At 45.6% G+C, this 19302-nt stretch overlaps 1 protein-coding gene across 1 annotated transcript in view; it reads left to right on the top strand.

The window, feature by feature from the left end:
• Positions 1 to 1133: 1133 nt before the first annotated feature.
• LOC141089494 (amine sulfotransferase-like) overlaps positions 1134 to 19302 on the top strand; it is a 60262-nt gene continuing 42093 nt past the window's right edge. Inside the window, exons 1-2 of the mRNA XM_073575948.1 lie at positions 1134 to 1296; positions 6372 to 6592. Coding sequence (XP_073432049.1) covers positions 1140 to 1296; positions 6372 to 6592 — 378 coding nt within the window. The 5' untranslated portion in view covers positions 1134 to 1139. The remainder of the gene's footprint in view (positions 1297 to 6371; positions 6593 to 19302) is intronic.

The following is a 19302-nucleotide window of genomic DNA, read 5'->3' as shown; positions in this document are numbered from 1 at the left end:
GACAAACTACAAGGTGTATATAGAATTGGGCAGAGTTGGAATCTCCCTAGAGTGTAGGTCTGTAAGAATGGACAAACTCCTCGATTTTTCCTTACAGAGTCACACACGTAGATAGCTTCAATTTGGCTGTGAGAACAGCCGTTACACGGTACTGAGAGAGGAGCGCGCACGTACACCGCTGTACGGTGTATGTAAAATTGTCAAGCTCCGTGTTTTTGTATACGGACTGACACATGCTGTCTCTCTCTAGTTTTGATTGTAATCAAACAGCAAATATACTAAACTGTTTGAAAAACGGACAAAACTATAAGGTGTAGGTCTGTAAGAACGGACAAACTCCTCGACTTTTCCTTACAGAGTCACACACGTAGATAGCTTAAATTTGGCCGTGATAACAGCCGTTACACGGTACTGTGTGAGGAGCGTACACCGCTGTACGGTGTGTGAAAAAATGAACGCTCACTACCTCACCAGGACAAAACAATACAATTAGGATTGCTTTTAAAAAAAGCAGTTTGAACACCAGTGTGCACACCAGCAATGCAGCTAGCCTTAAAAGGCAGGCTAATCACCACCAGCGCTGCTGCACAAAAGCAAAAATCTTCACCTTTCACTGCACAGTAACTACAGTGAAAAGCGCTTGCAGCAGAAGCAGTTTTTTTTTCTTTTTGCCTTCCTAACGCTCTCCCTACAGAATCTGCAGCTGCAGCAGCTCTCCCTATACTGAGATCAGCATGAGTAGCATGGCGGTCGGCGTCCCCGCCCTTTTATACCCCCTGTGATGCCACACAAAGCAAGTCAATCACTTGCACGCCCTTCTCCAAGATGGTGGTGACCGCTGCCTATGTCATCACGTTGCCCACAGTGTCCGTTCTTCCTGATTGGCTGAAAAAGGGTGCTAAGCATCTTTTGAAATGCGACTTTGGCGCTAAAGTCGACGACCTCGTGGCCGACCGCACGCTAAGGTCGGGTTTCGTTTCATGAAACCCAACTTTGGCGAAAGTCGGCGACTTTTGAATTTTTTCGACCCATTTCGCTCTACTCTGCTACTGGGTATTATTTTATTATTATCATTATTATTATCATTAACATATGGTAATTTACTTACATTTGCCTTTTCATTGCAGGTAGCAAAAACCATGGATGCATTTACTTCTGTTTCACGTGATTCAAATCTTTACCGATACAAAGGGTTTTGCTTTTTTAAGGAGCTTATGAAACCAGAGTTTATAAGCGCACTACAAGATTTTGAAATAAGAGAGGATGATGTGTTTATGATTACATATCCCAAATCAGGTAAGATGAGCAGGAAGAAGATGATATCATATTCTTATTGCAGACGCTCGCTTCTAGGCATTGGGGAAGCATGGGGTCTGATAACAGTCAGCACTGTAGTGAGCATGCTGTATTCACTCCAACCACTCCTTGACTGAATATACAGCAAGTTTTCATTGCAGGATGGAAATCATGTAGCGGGAAATGAGGAGACATTGATGAAGACCTCAGTAAAAATTAGGCCCAATGTAAAGGAGCGGGTCTCCTTGACTTGTAAAGCCCATACACGCAGTGCATGGGCAGACAAACATTTCCCTATGGGGGGTACATTTTTAAAAAATCTACGATGGGCATCATAGACACCCTTGCCAAAAATTGGACTGCCTGTAGCAGCACAGAACACGTTAACCCTGGTCATCTAGTGGCGGAGACGAGGAGACATAATGATAAATCATACTGAAATCAAACAAATAAATAAAAAATGTGAATCTACCTATGAAAGAAAATAACAAAAGGGAGGGGCAAACACAGGTTCATAGATATGAAGCCAGAATGTGTTCAACGAGATATGTTTCACCAACCAGTAAAGAGTGTCACCGAAAATTTTTAAAATGAGGGGGTCACGGGAAACGCAGCGCAACACAAAGTCAGCCATGCGTGCCAGACTGCAAACAGGCAAGACTTCCGTGTTCTCACCAACAGGATGACTGTCCTCCTCCTCCTCATCCTTCTCCTCCCTGTCCTCAGGTCATCCCCGCTGAACAGATGGTATGACAGCTGTGCTTGTAGTACCGTCTAAAGCGCATGAAAGTAGCTCCTGTTCTTCCTCCTCCTCCTCATTGTCTACCAATCCACATTGGGATGGCATGAGCCTGGGCTGAGTGTAATCACCCTGTAAGGTTGCTCTATGTCCTTGTGCTCTGCCTGCAAAGCATCCTCTTTAATTGTGAGCAGAGAGGTTTTCAGAATGCTGATAAGCGGGATGGTGACGCTAATTATGGCGTCATCGCCGCTCACCATCTTGGTGCAGTCCTCAAAGTTCTGGAGGATAGTACATATGTCTGACATCCATGTCCACTCCTGAGGTCTTATGTGTGGAGTCTGAACTGAATATCAATAGCCTTGTTGATGCTGGTAGTCAACAACTGCCCACTTCTGCTCAGAAATCCTTTGCAACATATGCAATGTAGAGCTCCAACGAGCGGTACACACACCAGTTGGTGAGCAGGAAGCTGCAAACGCTGCTGAAGCATGGCAAGGGCGGCTGAAGCTGTAGCTGACTTTCTAAAATGGGCAGAAAGATGGAGTAGTTTCACTAGCAGATCCTATAGCTCCGAGTAGCTTTTGAAAATGTTGAACCATGAGGTTAAACACATGAGCCAGGCAAGTTACATGTATGAGCTCACCTTGCCTCAGAGCCACCACTAGGTTCTGGCCATTGTCACACATGACCATCCCTGGCTTTAGGTTTAGCGGTGTCAACCAAATATCTGACTGCTCTTTCAGCACTGTCCACAACTGTTCTGCATTGTGCGGCTTGTCACCTATGCAGATTAGCTTCAGCACAGCCTTCACTGAGGCAATGCTGCAGTGCTTCCAGCTTCTGACTGATGTGTTCATTTTAGAGATGGAGGCTGAAGAGGAGGAGGAGGTGCAGGAGCTCTAGACTTTGGGAGCAACCCTGATTGACGTAGGGCCCGCAATCCTCTGCGTGGGGAGGATGTGTTTCATCCCAAGGTCCGACTGGGTCCTGGCTTCCACTATGTTAGCCCAGTGTGCCGTCAGTGAGATGTACCATCCCTGCCCACAAGCACTTGTCCACGTGTCCGTGGTTAGGTGGACTTTCCCAGTAACAGCATTGTTGAGGGTACGGGTAATGTTGTGGGACACATGCTGGTGTAATGCCGGTATGGCACAACGGGAGAAATAGTGGCAACAGGGGACTGAGTACCTTTGGAAGGCCACTGCCATCAGGTTGCGGAAAGCTTCCATCTCAATGAGCCTAAAAGGCAACATTTTGAGCGCAAGCAGATGAGAAATGTGCGAATTAAATATTGTGGCCTGTAGGTCATTGGCAGCGTATTTCTGCTTGTGTTCCAATGAATGGGGTATAGACAACTGAAGGCTGGTTTACTATGGGCAAGAACAGGTGCAGGGCCTGAGGCATCTTCACAGGCATGGTGAACTGGGGATTGCTTGTACGCAAAACAGTGAAAGAAGCAGTATCGTCACCTTCACAGAGTGTTCCTGGAGCCTGAGGTTCGGCCCACAAAGTGGGGTGCTTTGCTGCCATGTCCCTAATCATGCTGGTGGTGGTCAGGCTGGTAGTTTTGCTACCCCTGCTGATGCGGGCATGGCAAGTGCTGCAAATGGCCTGTTTGGGGTTATTAAAAAATAACCAGACTCGGGAAGATCTAACAGTTGGAATGGCAACTACTGTCCTGTTGGTGTTACAGCGAATGGATGCACGCCTTTTGTCTGTGGCCACCACACTGCTTCTTCCTGCCTGTTTGGGTGATATGCCTCCTTCCCCATGTGTGCTGCTGTCCTCGCTCTGCATGTCCTCCTGCCAGGTTGGGTCAGTCACTATGTCATCCACAACCTCATCTACCATATCCACACCCTGCTCCTCCTCCTGACTTTCTGGTAATTGTGTCTCATCATCGTCGACCTCTTGTGACCATAGCTGCTCAAAGATTTGTGCATCGATACATGGAATATCATCTTGCTCCACTTCAAGTGGAGCGGGCGAGAGGCAAGAATCTCCAAATGGAAACCTGAACAGCTCTTTGAAGTGTCCGAGTGTGGGATCAGTTCTCTCAGAGCACTCGGTATGGTGGGAGGAAGGAGGATCAGGGTGAGTAATGTCCGGTCCACACTCATGGCTATTCAGACTTGATCGTGTGGAAGACATGATGGTGGTGGCTAAGTGACTGGAAGCATTATCCGCTATCCAACCAACAACCGTTTCACACTGTTCTGGCTTCAATAGTGGTGTGGTGCAGTCCCCTGGAAACTGGGACAGGAAGGTCGAGCGTGAAGATGTGGGTCTTTGCTGTGGCCCACTTTCAGCTTGGCCACGGCCTCGTCCTCTGCATGCACCATCAGCATCACATCCACTTCCCCATCCCTTGCCCATTGCCTTGCCCATTTTAAATGGACTACTGAAATATTTTAAAAGCTCAATACCAATGGATTAATTTGGAGAAAAATTATATGTGATCAGTATGCCTGCAAAGCAAAGATTTTTCCACCACATATAACCAGGCCTCAGCCTGAGATAACAGACTGTATTAATTTTTTTGGAAGTTATGTGTTCACTTTTGAAAACTCAAAATAATAAGTAGAAGAAGGCTAGCAGACAGAACTATCCAACATATGCCTACGAAGCAAAGATTTTTCCAACGCAGATACACCAGGCCTCAGCCTGAGATAACAGACTGTATTAATTTTTTTGGAGGTTTTGTGTTCACTTTTAAAAACCCAAAATAATGAGTAGAACAAGGCTAGCAGTCAGAACTATCCAATGTATGCCTGCAAAGATAAGATTTTTCCAACACAGATACACCAAGCCTCAGCCTGAGATAACAGGCTGTATTAATTTTTTTTATTTTTTGGCTAAATAGTGCTGTACATAAGTACAGCTTCACCCAGGACAAAAAAGAAAACCGCCATAAACTGTCCAAACTTGGAGCACGCACAGATATGAGCTGCACGGCGATACCACACCAAAAAATGTGTGTCCTGTATTATTATTTTTTGGGGCTAAATACTGCTGTATTTAACCAAAAGTGACAGCTAGGCAAAAAAAAGAAAACAGCCTGTAAACTGGCCAATCTTTGAGCACGCACAGATATGAGCTGGCACGGAGATACCACACCAAAAATGTGTGGCCTGTATTCCAATTACACCTGGGGCTAGCTATATACGGCTAATATATCGCACAGGTAGCAGCAGCACCAGAACACAGGAAGGGAATTAACCATCTTGATGTAGGTAATGATTTATATACACACATACAGTGTCTGCAGGCCTTCCACTGATGTGTATACAGCGATGTACACTACCCTGCCTGCCTAACACTAGAACCTATACTATGGAATTAGTCCTTAGAAGGACTGTTGGTTTAGCTGGATGTGAGTTTTTAGGATCATAGACCCCCCACTAACTAAGAAATCCCTAATTCTGACCCTATCAAGGGAGCCGCTCTCCCTACACTCTCTCAATCCGGAGCTGAATGCGCCAAATAGGGCGGCATCTGGTCTCTTAAACCCCTGATGATGCTGTGCAGCCAGCCAATCACTGCACGACCACATCTAAGATGGCTGCGGTGTTTGATAGCCTAGCAGACAATCCCTTCAGTGTGATTGGGTCTCTAAAGTCCATCAAAAATGCTGGGTGGAGACCCAAGTTCCCGCTGAGTAATCCGGAATTGCTCGGTGCTCGCCAAGTACAGTGATACTTGGGCGAGTACTGTGTAGTGGCGAGCACGTTCGCTCATCACTAGTCACCACCCATCTTGAAAAGTTCCCCCCCTCCTATATACTAATGTGCCAAAAACAGGAAGCTGATATCACCAACCATTCCCATTTTATTTAGGTGTATCGATATAAATGGCGCACCCTGTAAATTGTGTGTAAAGTGTATATACATGTAATGTGTACGTTTGTGCATCTTATGTACAGTATTTATGGTGTATATGTGTGTCCTGTGTATATATGTATTTTGTAATTCACACATAAATTTATATGCTTGTGAGCATTAGTGTACTCTTTATAGGCAAAATGTGTTAATGAAAGTCTAATGTGTTAACATGTTCACATTTTATGTGTTCGTGCCTTATGGGAATATTCATATTAATGTGCGTATGAAGATGTGAATGGGGTATTATTGCGAAGGGGACCAGACACAAGTCATGCATAGGGCCCTTTGCTGTCAGTGCCTGCCCCAGAAGTCTATTGCTATTGTAACATAAGGCAAGTTCGACATTCAAATATTATTTTATAGGTATCTATATTTCAAATTTAATATGTAAACAATTTTTTCATGACTTTCAGTCAATAACATTTGTAAATTAACTATATTTTTATTACCAGGAACTATTTGGACACAACAGATTCTAAGTTTAATATACAGTGAAGGGTACAGAAATGGAACAGAACAAATAGAAACTTCTGAAAGAGTACCATGGATTGAATTTCAAGCTTTCAGTAATAATGAACATTTTGACCATAACAGTCGTCCTTCTCCTCGCTTGTTTGCATCACACTTGTCTTATCAGTTTGTACCACGCGAACTGAAAAACAAGAAGGCAAAGGTAACAGAAGCCAATGCAGATAAGAGATGATAGCTAGATAGATAGATAGATAGATAGATAGATAGATAGATAGATAGATAGATAGATAGATAGAAAAAAGCAGAACAAAAAAGACTATTGGGTGCAAAAGCCTCCCAGGCATATACCAAACCTTATAAATAGATCCAAAAAAATTGAAGGCAGCACACCAGTAGATAAAGATTCCCGTGCAGTTTAATGGCCCATGTGCGATGTTTCAGCCCTTGGACTGAAACGTTGCATATGGACCATTAAACTGCAAGTGAATATTTATCTATTGGTGTGCTGCCTTCAATTTTTTTGTTCTAGATAGATAGATAATAGATAGATATGGGATAGATGCAGTTGTGCTCAAAAGTTTACATACACCGGCAGAATGTTTGCTTTCTTGGCCTTTTTTCAGAGAATATGAATGATAACACCAAACCTTTTTCTCCATTCATGGTTAGTGGTTGAGTGAAGCCATTTATTGGAAAACTACTGTTTTTTCTCTTTTTAAATCATAATGACAACCCAAAACATCCAAATGACCCTGATCAAAAGTTCACATACCCCATTTCTTAATACCCTGCATTTCCCCCTCTAACATCAATGATGGCTTGAAGTCTTTTGTGGTAGTTGTGGATGAGATTCTTTCTTTTCTCATTTGGTAAAGCTGCCCACTCTTCTTGGCAAAAAGCTTCCAGTTCCTGTAAATTCCTGCGTTGTCTAGCATTAACTGCAGACTTGAGATCTCCCCAGAGAGGCTCAATGATATTGAGGTCAGGAGACTGATATGGCCACTTCAGAACATTCACTTTGTTCTGCTGTAGCCAATGACAGGTCGACTTGGCCTTGTGCTTTGGATCGTTGTCATGTTGGAAAATCCAAGTAAGTCCCATGCGCAGCTTCCGGGCTGATGAGTGCAAATTTGCCTCTAATATTTGCTGAAAACGTGCTGCATTCATCTTTCCTTCAACTTTGACCAAGTTTACTGTTGCCTTTGTAGCTCACACATCCCCAAAGTATCAGCGATCCACTATTGTGCTTTACGGTAGGAATGGTTTTCTTTTCATCAAAGGCCTTTTTGACCTCTCTCCAAATGTAACATTTATGGTTGTGGCCAAAAAGTTCAATTTTGGTCTCATCACTCCAAATTACCTTGTTCCAGAAGTTTTGAGGCTTGTCTCTGTGCTATTTTGTGTATTGTAGACGAGATACTTTGTGGCATTTGCGGAGTAATGGCTTTCTTCATTCGACTGCAGCCCATTTTTCTTCAAGTGCCTCCCTATTGTGCATCTTGAAACAACCACACCGCTAATTTTCAGAGAGTCCTGTATTTCAGCTGATGTTATTTGTGGGTTTTTCTTTGCATCCTGAACAATTTTCCTGGCAGTTGTGGATGACATTTTTGTTGATCTACCTGACCATGGTTTTGTTTTTACAGAGCCCCTGATTTTCCATTTGTTAATCACAGTTTGAATGCTGCTGACTGGCATTATCGATTCTTTGGATATTCTTTTTGTACCCCTTTCCTGTTTTATACACTTCAACTACCTTTTCCCATAGATCCGTTGACAATTATTTTGCTTTCCCCATGACTCACAATCCAGAAATGTCAGTGGCTGGATAAAAGATGCAAGAGTCTGTCTGGATTCCAAACTGAAAAGATGGTAGCAAATTGCAATCTTTCGAGACTACTCAGGTCTCTTCATCAGGCTAGATTAATAAAAAATCTGAAGAATCACATAATTATACACAACCCAACTCAGAAATAATGAAATAGATAAATTAAGGAATTTTCTCCTTTGAACTAGTGGAGGCATCAGGAGAATGGACCAGACCTCAATCACCTGACAATGACAGTTTCACCCTCCTTATCTATGAACTGTTCCAGTATTTACAGCCACAACTGTTTCTCCCTCTCCAATAATGATCATTCTGCTTCACGTCACTTGTCTTATATACTGCATTATTTCTGTGCTGTGTTTTGTATAAATATGCGATTCTTCAGATTTTGTATTAGTCTAGCCTGATAAAGAGACCTGAATAGTCTCGAAAACTTGCAATTTGTTTCCATCTTTTCAGTGAGCCATTAAAAGGTATCAACAACTGAGGACTCTCAGTACTAAATATTTATATACTGCTGGCTAACACGGTACAAATATATATATCTTCTCTATCTGGATCCCAGAAACTCACCCCACCTTTATGCACACACACTGATTGCAAGCAAACAGATCACAGGTGAGGATGTTAGCTTTAGTAGCCATTCACACCCATTTGTGTCAACTTCTGTGTGTGTCAGGCTGTGTGCACACGCTGCGGAAAAGGTGCGGATTCATCCGCGCGGATTTTGTACAATCCGCAGGTGAAACCGCAGGTCAAAAGACCTGCGGTTTTACCTGCGGATTGCTCTGCGGTTTTGCCCTGCGGTTTTTCATCTCCTCAATGGAGGAGATGGCTAACCGCAGGAGAATCCGCAGAAAGAATTGACATGTCAATTCTTTCTGCGGATTGAAAACCGCAGATAATCCGCGCGGAAAATTCCGCACCGTCTGCACTGCGGTTTTTGATTCCCATAGGGAATCATTGTACTGTACACCGCAGCAAAAACTGCTGCGGGTCCGCAGCGGCCAAAACCGCTGCGGAACCGCAGCAAAATCCGCAGCGTGTGCACACAGCCTTATTGTGAGCAGGTCCCGGGATGCAGTGACAGACAGGAGGCAGATCAAGGGTTAATGCATTTACTCTTAGCAGATATTTACTCCACGCAGGAAGGTAGCGGATAAAATGGGGGCAAGGCAGGTAGTTGGTGAAAATACAGGTAAACAAGAGTAGTAACAGTTTTCTTAAGGTGTAACTTATCTGGTCCTGTTGACTCCCGGGCTGGAATGTCCACGGCGTAGACGATGGCACCAACAATGGTCAGCGTGAAGAGAATAAGGTGTAGTCCTGCAGACGTCGATGAGCCGAGTTCTGACAGCAGCAATGAGTCTCTGAAGCCTTTTGTGGGTTTCCTGGTCCGAAATTTGGTGCGGAGAGTTGGGCACAGTTCAAAGCACTGCCAAAACCTAGCTTGGCCCGACAGATATACACGGGGGATCAGGGAGTAGTCCTCGGTGACACTCCCTGTCTCCCTTAGGTGGCACGCGCGCAGCACTGACTGTTACAGAGAGTTTGGCACCTGGCTGTGTGGTAGCTGGCCTGCACACGGCGAGCTTCTGCTCAGAGTCACTGTTGGGAGCTATCGATACGGCCAGGCGTGTTGACCTGCGCTGCCACCAAGCTCCAGGGCATGAGCTCTCCCTTTTTCCAGCCGTGCGCTGCGTCCTCCCACCAGAACTGCCTATTCCCTCGCACGCTGCTCCTGCTTCCCTTGCTCAGCCACGCCCCCTGAAGCTACATGCAAAGGTTGGTCCAGTTGCTTAAGCTTTCCCCTGGACAACAGAGGAGACAGCCCCGACAGTTCCGGACCCAGTACAAACCCAGCTCTGTCCTTCTGCCTACATTATCAGGCCAAAATCACCAGGGTATGTGAAGTTTTGATCAGGGTCATTTGGATGTTTTGGGTTGTCATTATGATTTAAAAAGAGAAAACACAGTAGCTTGAAAATAAATGGCTTCACCCAACCACTAACCATGAGTGGAGATAAAGTTTTGGTGTTATCATTCATAGCCAAGAAAGCAAAAATTCTGCCGGGGTATGTAAACTTTTGAGCACAACTTTTTCCCTTAATCCTAAACAAAAGTACAATTATAGGGTTTCTGTGCAAATAAATATCATTATCTAATACATTTTTTAATCCAACCAATCCCCTCACCTAAAGAGGTAACTTTTCTATGACTGACAAACACATTAGATCCCTACATTTTGTAAACAGCAGCGCTGCTGAAACTCCACGATAAGTTCCTTTTTTATATAATTATGACTTCCTATTATGAATTACTGTTTAAGATTATTATGTCATTATGCATTCAAGGTATCTTTGCATAGATTAACTATAAGCATTATTTGTCTCCTGTTTTCCCACTCACTATCTATAATACAGTATAACGCTGGGAGTGTCACTCTGTCTGAAGCCTTTATAGACTGCGCAAGCGCAACGCTCCTGCACTGTCTGGACAGAGTAACACAACCGGGGATGAGGAGGGTGGCCCAGGAGATCGCAGTATGCGTAAGCACTGAACACATACAGCGATCTCCGGCACAACTCCTTACCGATCTGCTGTTGTGCGGGGTCTTTCTGGGTCAGGAGAGGGCGAGACAAGTCAAGATGAGACTATAAGGATGCATGGTTATTTAGAAGGTTTAGCCTTTATTTATTACCTATCTATCAAACCCTGAGAAATAGCTACTGTACAAGGGATATACCAACTATACCCTTTAAAAGGTGTATTGCTATCTTTCTAATCACTTGATATTGTCTGTGAGGTTACTATACCTTATTTAAGACTATGAATGTCACAAATTTATTCTGTGCCTTCATCTCTTATATTACATCTATTTGTTTCCCCACCTGTTCACAGTAGGGATATCTAGGGGAGACAGGGTCAGCCGCTGATAAGTGGGGGCACCACGTCTCATGCTCCATAGGGTGCAAACCTCCGCTGTCAGATAGAAACATTCCAGGGATATGACCAGGGATCTTGTGGGTATTTTTCAGGCTGTATACAATTTTGTCCAAACATATAATAGAGGTATATGTTATTATGCATGTTGTGAATATTTAGATTGCTATAAAATATTTAAGCAAACCTTTTTATGAGTGTTTGTTTGCACCGGGTTTGGTGCTTTTTTAAGCAATTTATAAATAAAAATATCATTTTAAGGGATTACATGCTAACACACCCTTACACATATGCATTCCTTCAGCTGACTTGACACGTTTTGAATAGGTAGAGTACAGAAAGCCATGATCACCCCTCACTTTAAACAAAACAATGGGGAAAGTTGAATTTTAGCTACCCAATCTTTCTCCTCCCATTGGTAGATGTTACGGTTCTGCAGCACAGAACTAGGGTAGGAGGGGGGAAACTGACCCTGCACTGCGACTAGGCTGATATCCTACGATGGAGTGGGCGACCCATTCCTTGTGAATAGACCCACCGACGATCCTAGGTTAATCTCAAGCGAAGACCTGTAGATAGGGGGAAGGGGGTCCCTGAAAGATCTAAGGACTAAGGACTAGGTACAAAAATGGGTCACCTCCTAATAGAAAGCAAAGAGAAGGCTGCAGAAACAAACTGAAAGCAGAAACTAAGACAAGCAGAACCAGAGGTCTCAGAACTGCACTAATTAAACACACAGAAGGCAAAGCAAGGCTCCAAGCCTGTCTTCAAGCAGATTAACACTGTTGTCCAGCAAGGAATGGGAGACAGGTGCAGGTTAATAAAGGGTGATACAATCACCTGACCCAAGACAAACCCAGCACCAGGGGAAAAAGACCAGCAGCCATAACACTACAAGAAAATGGCTGATAGTCACAAACTGAACAGATTTTAACAGAACCTCCCCTTTAATGAGGATCTCCCGGATCCTCTAGGCTGAGCCTTATTCAGAAATCTCCTGTAAAAAACCTTAATTAATCTTGAGGCTGAGACGTCCACAGCTTTTACCCAGGAATTGTCCTCGGGACCGAAACTCTTCCAGGACACGATATACTGAAAGCCTCCTCTGTGCCACCTGGAATCAAGAATGCGTGAAATCTCAAACTCACAGTCTTCATCAATTGGAGGAGCAGACGGCATAGCGACCTTATCAGGCGTGTCAACTTTCTTCAGCAAAGATACATGAATAACTGAATTAATTTTCCAGGACGAAGGAATGTCCAATCTGACCGCTGACGAGTTGACAATCTGAGCCACTTTGAAGGGTCCTACAAACTTATGCCCCAACTTTTTAGAAGGGATCCCTAAACGCAGATTCCTAGAGAACAACCAAACCATGTCCCCAACAACAAACTTCACCTCCCTTCTTTTCTTGTCAAAATATTTCTTAGACCTCCTATTAGCCTGATTCAGATTATGGCACACACTGGTCCAAACCCTTTCCAAATTTCCAGAAAAACTCTCCTCCTCAGGCACCGCTGCCCCAATCCTAGAAAAAGGACCAAAAGATGGATGCTTCCCAGTATAACAAAAAAAGGACAACACCCAGCCGAAGAAGACGTGTGATTATTGAGAGCAAACTCAGCTAATGGTTGATATTCCGACCACATCTCCTGATTGTCTGCTACAAAACATCTCAAAAACAGCTCAATGTCCTGGTTCTTCCCCTCAGTCTGTCCATTGGACTCCGGATGATAACCCAATGAAAATGACAATGAACCTTAAGTCTTTCACAAAGAGCACGCCAAAATCGAGCCACAAACTGTGGTCCCCTATCGGAGACAATGCCCATGGGGACACCATGGAGTCTGACAATCTCTTTCACAAATGCCCTGGCAAGTGTCTTAGCGCAGGGTAATTTATTGAACGGGACCAGATGACACATCTTACTAAAACAGTTGTCATGGTTTGAACAGGGTTCTTGCCCTGCACTCACAGGGTTAAGTGTTCGTGGCCTCTTTCTGGATCTGGGAGGGGTATTTATACTCACTCTTTACCAGGGTTCTCTGTCAGCTATACTGTTGTTCTGGTGTGTCTGACCCCTGGTGTGCGTGTATTCTGTGTTGCTTGTTTGATTCCCGTGTATGACCCGGCCTGTTCCCTCACTCTGTACTCCGTCTCTCGCTTTGGTACTACTGTCTTCTCCGGTTCTGACCTCCTGGCTTGGCTATCGTTACTCCGTTACAGTTTGTCCCTATTGTACCGTCTATTGCCCGTTCTGGTTTTCTGACCTATTGCTACGTCCTGACTATCCTTTCTGTCTAAACCCCCGTGGTACTGTATTGCTATCTGGTGCTTTGACCCTGGCTTCGTCTGGTTTCTGTCTCTGTCTATGCCCCTTGGTAACATTGCCCCGTAGTTACCTTTCTAGGAGTTTCCCTGGCCACGCCCCCAGCAGTCATGTGCTTCAGGTCCTGATACTCTGAAGCACGCATCGTCACCGCTGCTGCCCTGCTCCACAGGTATCTGTGAGTACTGTCTTTGTACTCAGGACACCCGCACTGGCACAGTGAGCAAGTGCAGTGCGGTGTTCCTGACATTATAGCTGACCATTTCAGTTTTTTTTTTCCCCCTCTGAGAAAAGAAAAAAAAAAAAAGTGTGTTATCCTCTGGATCCCATACAAGCCTTGGCTGATCAGGTCAAGCACCTGACCCAAATGTTCCACAAACTTAATGTGGAACAGCGCATGATGGCCCAGACCCAGCATCAGTTGGTGGATACGGTACAGGGGGCTGCCTCTACAGGGGATTCTTGTGCTGGGGATAGAGATGTGTCATTGGCATTCCCAGAATCTCCGGTCAAATTGCCAGACCTTTTCTCAGGGGATAAAAAGGAGTTCAGGTCTTTCAGAGAAGGATGCAAGCTTTTTTTTTCTCTGAGGCCCCGCTCTTCCGGGGATGAGTTCCAGAGGGTGGGGGTCGTCATTTCCCTACTTCGGGGGGCTCCACAGGCATGGGCTTTCTCTCTCTCTTCCTCTGCTCCTGAACGCATGTCTGTGAATTTGTTCTTTGAGGCTCTGGGGCACATTTATGATGAGCCTGATAGAGTGCGTCTGGCAGAGGATATGGTGATGAGTGTGACACAGGGAAGGAACTCTGCTGAATGGTTCTGCTCTGAGTTCAGATGCTGGGCAGCGGAGGTCTCCTGGGATGACGCTGCCCTCCGGGGTTTGTTCTGTAGAGGCCTGTCCGAACGTTTGAAAGATGCCCTAGCCCTTCATCCTCCACCGGATTCTTTGGAGGACGCTATGATCCAGGCTGTCCGCATGGACCGTAGGCTGCGGGCAAGAGGGGTCATGCTGCAGGAGACCCCTTTATTCTCCAATCTGAGAGACTCTGCATCTAGTCCTGAGCCCATGGAGGTTGGTGCCACGTCATTGGAGGAAAAAGAGAGGAGACACCGAAGAAACAACCAATTGTGCTTTTACTGTGGATCCGCTGGACATTGGAGAAGGAACTGTCCTTCTTGCCCTTCTTCAGTGAAGCCGTCAGGAAAACGACTGAGTCTGGGTAACAATCGAGGAGGTTGCCCAGACTCCCAGGTACCCTTTTACTCGCTTACTAAAATTCTGCTTCCGGTGGAACTGGAACTTACAGGCGGCCCGGTTGGGACTACCGCCTTTGTTGACTGTGGTTCTTCTATTAATCTGATCGATGCCAAAGTTGTGACTTTTCATAAGATAGGGACAGTCAGGTTAAAAGATCCTGTTAAAATCGTGGCAATTGATTCTTCTCCTATCACCCAGGAGGGAATTTGTTTCATGACTGATACCTTTTCTCTGAAAGTGGGTTCCACTCACGTGGAAAAATTAAGATGTTTTGTCATAAATAATCTGCCGGCTGGACTGATACTGGTTATGCCTTGGCTTCAACGTCACAATCCTACTATTGACTGGGTCACAGGGGAGATCATTCAGTGGGGTTGTATGGCTAATGGTCTATGTTGTAACTTGACAACCCTTGTCACCCCAGTAAAATCTGTGTCAGTGTCGTCTGTTGATCTGGAAGGTATTCCGGAGTGCCTGAAAGATTTTCAAGACTTATTTTCTGAAAGTGAGGCTGAGGCGCTACCACCACATAGACCCTTTGATTGTGCCATTAATCTAGTCCCTGGAGCCAAGTTACCCAAGGCTCACCTGTTCAATTTGTCCGGGCCCGAACGTCTAGCCATGAAGGAGTACATTACTGAGAGTCTCCGCAAAGCGCATATTAGGCCTTCTGTTTCACCTGTGGCAGCGGGCTTCTTTTTTGTTAAGAAAAAAGATGGTGGTTTGCGGCCGTGCCTCGACTTTCGGGAAATAAACAAAATTACTGTGAAAAATACATACCCTCTCCCCCTAATTCCTGATTTATGTAACCAACTCACCGGGGCCAAGTGGTTCTCTAAACTGGATTTACGTGGGGCATATAACCTTATAAGAGTCCATGAAGGGGACGAATGGAAAACAGCATTCCTGACGACTGAAGGGCTGTTCGAAAACTTGGTTATGCCCTTTGGTCTCACCAAAGCTCCTGCTGTTTTTCAGAATTTTATTAATGTAATTTTCTCTGATTTAATCGGTCGTTTTGTGGTTATCTATTTGGATGACATTCTGGTGTACTCGGTGGACAGTCAATCTCACTTGCACCATTTGCGGATGGTTCTCATGAGACTGAGGGAGAATCATTTGTATGCCAAGCTGGAAAAATGCTCATTTTTCATGCAAGAAGTATCCTTTCTGGGGTTGATTGTGTCAGGAGAGGGGTTCCGCATGGATCCTAAGAAAGTCCAGGCTGTTACGGAGTGGGTGCAACCTCATGACTTGAAAGGGTTGCAACGATTTTTGGGCTTTGCCAACTTTTATAGGAAATTTATTAAGGGCTTTTCGCAGGTGGTAAAGCCTCTAACGGACCTCACTCTCAAGGGAGCTGATGTAAAAAATTGGTCTGTAGCTGCAAAAAACTCTTTCATGACATTAAAAAAGTGCTTTTCTTCAGCCCCTGTATTGGTACAACCCGACCCGTCAAGACCTTTTGTCGTGGAGGTTGACGCCTCGGAAGTGGGGGTGGGGGTAGTTTTGTCTCAGGGCCCTCCTACCCTTACTAACCTGAGGCCTTGCGCCTTCTTCTCTAAAAAATTTTCCTCTGCTGAGAGAAATTACGATGTCGGCAATAGAGAGTTGTTGGCGGTAAAGTTGGCTTTTGAAGAATGGAGGCACTTCCTGGAGGGGTCTGTTCATCCCATTACAGTCATCACTGATCACAAAAATTTGGCCTATATCGAGTCTGCCAAGAGATTGACCCCCAGACAGGCTCGGTGGGCACTTTTTTTTCTCGTTTTCAGTTTACCATCACATTCCGCCCGGGATCTAAAATCATCAAGGCTGATGCCTTATCCCGAAGCTTTGATTCGGTGTCCCCTCCAGAACCTCCCTCCTCCATTCTTCAGCCAGGAGTAGTGGTGGCCGAAATCTCATCTGAGTTACAGAGAGGGATTTTGGAGGCCCAGGCTCGGGCTCCTGGTGGTAAACCCCCGGGTAAATTGTTTGTACCGGAACGTTTCCGTCTCGGACTTATGCAGGAATTTCATGATTCTGTGTTGAGTGCTCATCCTGGGATTGCAGCTACCCGGGGGGCAATTGCGATGGATTTCTGGTGGCCCTCTATGGTAACAGATATTAAAAAGTTTGTGACTGCATGTGGGGTGTGCGCTCGTTCTAAAAGTTCTCAGGTCCGGCCGGCCGGGGAATTGGTGCCTTTGCCAATTCCGGATAGACCATGGACACATTTGTCCATGGATTTTATCACAAATCTTCCCCCTTCCAGGGGCAACTCGGTGATATGGGTGGTGGTGGATAGGTTTTCAAAACAAGCTCACTTTGTACCTCTCCCCGCGTTACCATCTGCTGAAACCCTGGCCCGCTTATTTATGCAGCATATAATTAGGTTACATGGAGTGCCTATGAATGTGGTGTCAGACAGAGGGGTACAGTTTGTAGCCAGGTTCTGGAGGGCTTTTTGCAAAAAGCTGGGGATTTCGTTGTCCTTCTCCTCTGCCTACCACCCAGAGTCTAATGGACAGACGGAGCGCACGAACCAATCGTTGGAGCAGATTCTGAGATGCTTGGCCTCTTCCAGGCAGGAGGACTGGTGTGAGGTATTGCCCATGGCAGAGTTTGCATTCAACGGTCGTGTGAGTCAGTCTACTGGGAAGTCTCCTTTTCAGGTCAACTATGGCTTTAACCCACATTTTGGAGAGTTTTCTCGTATGGATTCAGGTTGTCCTGGTGCTGAGGATGTGACACAATGTCTTAGAATTCTTTGGAGGGAGGTTCAGAGGAATATTTCCAAGGCCCAGGAAAACTATAAGCGGTTTGCTGACAGGAGGAGGGGGCCAGGTCCAGCATTTGCAGTAGGGGAGAAGGTGTGGCTATCCACCCGCAATATCAAGCTTAAGATACCTTCTATAAAGCTGGGCCCCAAGTTTATTGGCCCATACAAAGTTGTGGAGGTTGTTAACCCAGTAGCCTACCGACTGCAGCTGCCCACCTCCTTTAAAATTTCTAATGTCTTCCACAGGTCCCTGTTAAAGCCTATGGGGACGGTGAGAGAGGATCCCTCATCAAATGCTCCACCAGTGCTGGTAGAGGGGCAGCTGGAGTATGAAGTAGGGCGCATTGTTGACTCCCGGTGGGTGCGCCGGAGACTCCAGTATCTGATACACTGGAAGGGGTACTCTCTGGAGGATCGGTCATGGGTTCCGGCCAGTTCGGTGCATGCCGATCGTCTGGTGCGGGCTTTCCACGCCAGATACCCAGACAAGCCTGGGGGTCCAGTGGCCCCCCATTAAGAGGGGGGTACTGTCATGGTTTGAACAGGGTTCTTGCCCTGCACTCACAGGGTTAAGTGTTCGTGGCCTCTTTCTGGATCTGGGAGGGGTATTTATACTCACTCTTTACCAGGGTTCTCTGTCAGCTATACTGTTGTTCTGGTGTGTCTGACCCCTGGTGTGCGTGTATTCTGTGTTGCTTGTTTGATTCCCGTGTATGACCCGGCCTGTTCACTCACTCTGTACTCCGTCTCTCGCTTTGGTACTACTGTCTTCTCCGGTTCTGACCTCCTGGCTTGGCTATCGTTACTCCGTTACAGTTTGTCCCTATTGTACCGTCTATTGCCCGTTCTGGTTTTCTGACCTATTGCTACGTCCTGACTATCCTTTCTGTCTAAACCCCGTGGTACTGTATTGCTATCTGGTGCTTTGACCCTGGCTTCGTCTGGTTTCTGTCTCTGTCTATGCCCCTTGGTAACATTGCCCCGTAGTTACCTTTCTAGGAGTTTCCCTGCAGCTCCTAGATCTGTGGAGCTTAGGCCACGCCCCCAGCAGTCATGTGCTTCAGGTCCTGATACTCTGAAGCACGCATCATCACCGCTGCTGCCCTGCTCCACAGGTATCTGTGAGTACTGTCTTTGTACTCAGGACACCCGCACTGGCACAGTGAGCAAGTGCAGTGCGGTGTTCCTGACACCAGTCTGCCACATCCCAAATGACAGAAAAACCGACAGAGACCGGCAGGTCGGTGATAAAATCCATAGCAAGATGCATCCATGGGGAACTAGGAACCTCTAATGGGCACAGCAACCCTGCCGCTGGAGCATGAGAAGAATTAGACCTAGCGTACATGGTACACTAATGCACCCACTTGACGATTTCTCTTTGCCACCTCAGCCACCAGAAATTCCGTCCGATCAATTTTCTAGTTTTGGCAATTCCTGGATGACCCGCCAAACAAGACTCATGACATTCCGTAAACAAAGCTCTCCTCAGGGCTTTAGGCACAAATAATTTCCCATACGGAGTTTTGGTTGGTGCTGCATCCTGTGCTTTAAGAATGCGATTTTCCAACTCAGAACCTAAAGCTGCCACCACCACCCCTTTCTGCAGAATATATTCCTCCTTTTCAGTATTAGCCGCTGTGGAGAACCTTTGAGACAAAGCATCAGCTTTAACATCCTTTTTCCCAGGGATATATGTCACAGAGAAATGGAACCGGGCAAAAAAAAATGCCCAATTGGCTTGACGAGCATTTAAACGTTTAGCAGCATCCAGATAGATCAGATTTTTA

This window comes from Dendrobates tinctorius, unplaced genomic scaffold (assembly GCF_039654945.1).
Source record: "Dendrobates tinctorius isolate UK_male_01 unplaced genomic scaffold, ASM3965494v1 ptg000046l, whole genome shotgun sequence".
NCBI lineage: Eukaryota > Metazoa > Chordata > Amphibia > Anura > Dendrobatidae > Dendrobates > Dendrobates tinctorius.
This window is presented reverse-complemented; position numbering and strand designations above follow the sequence as displayed.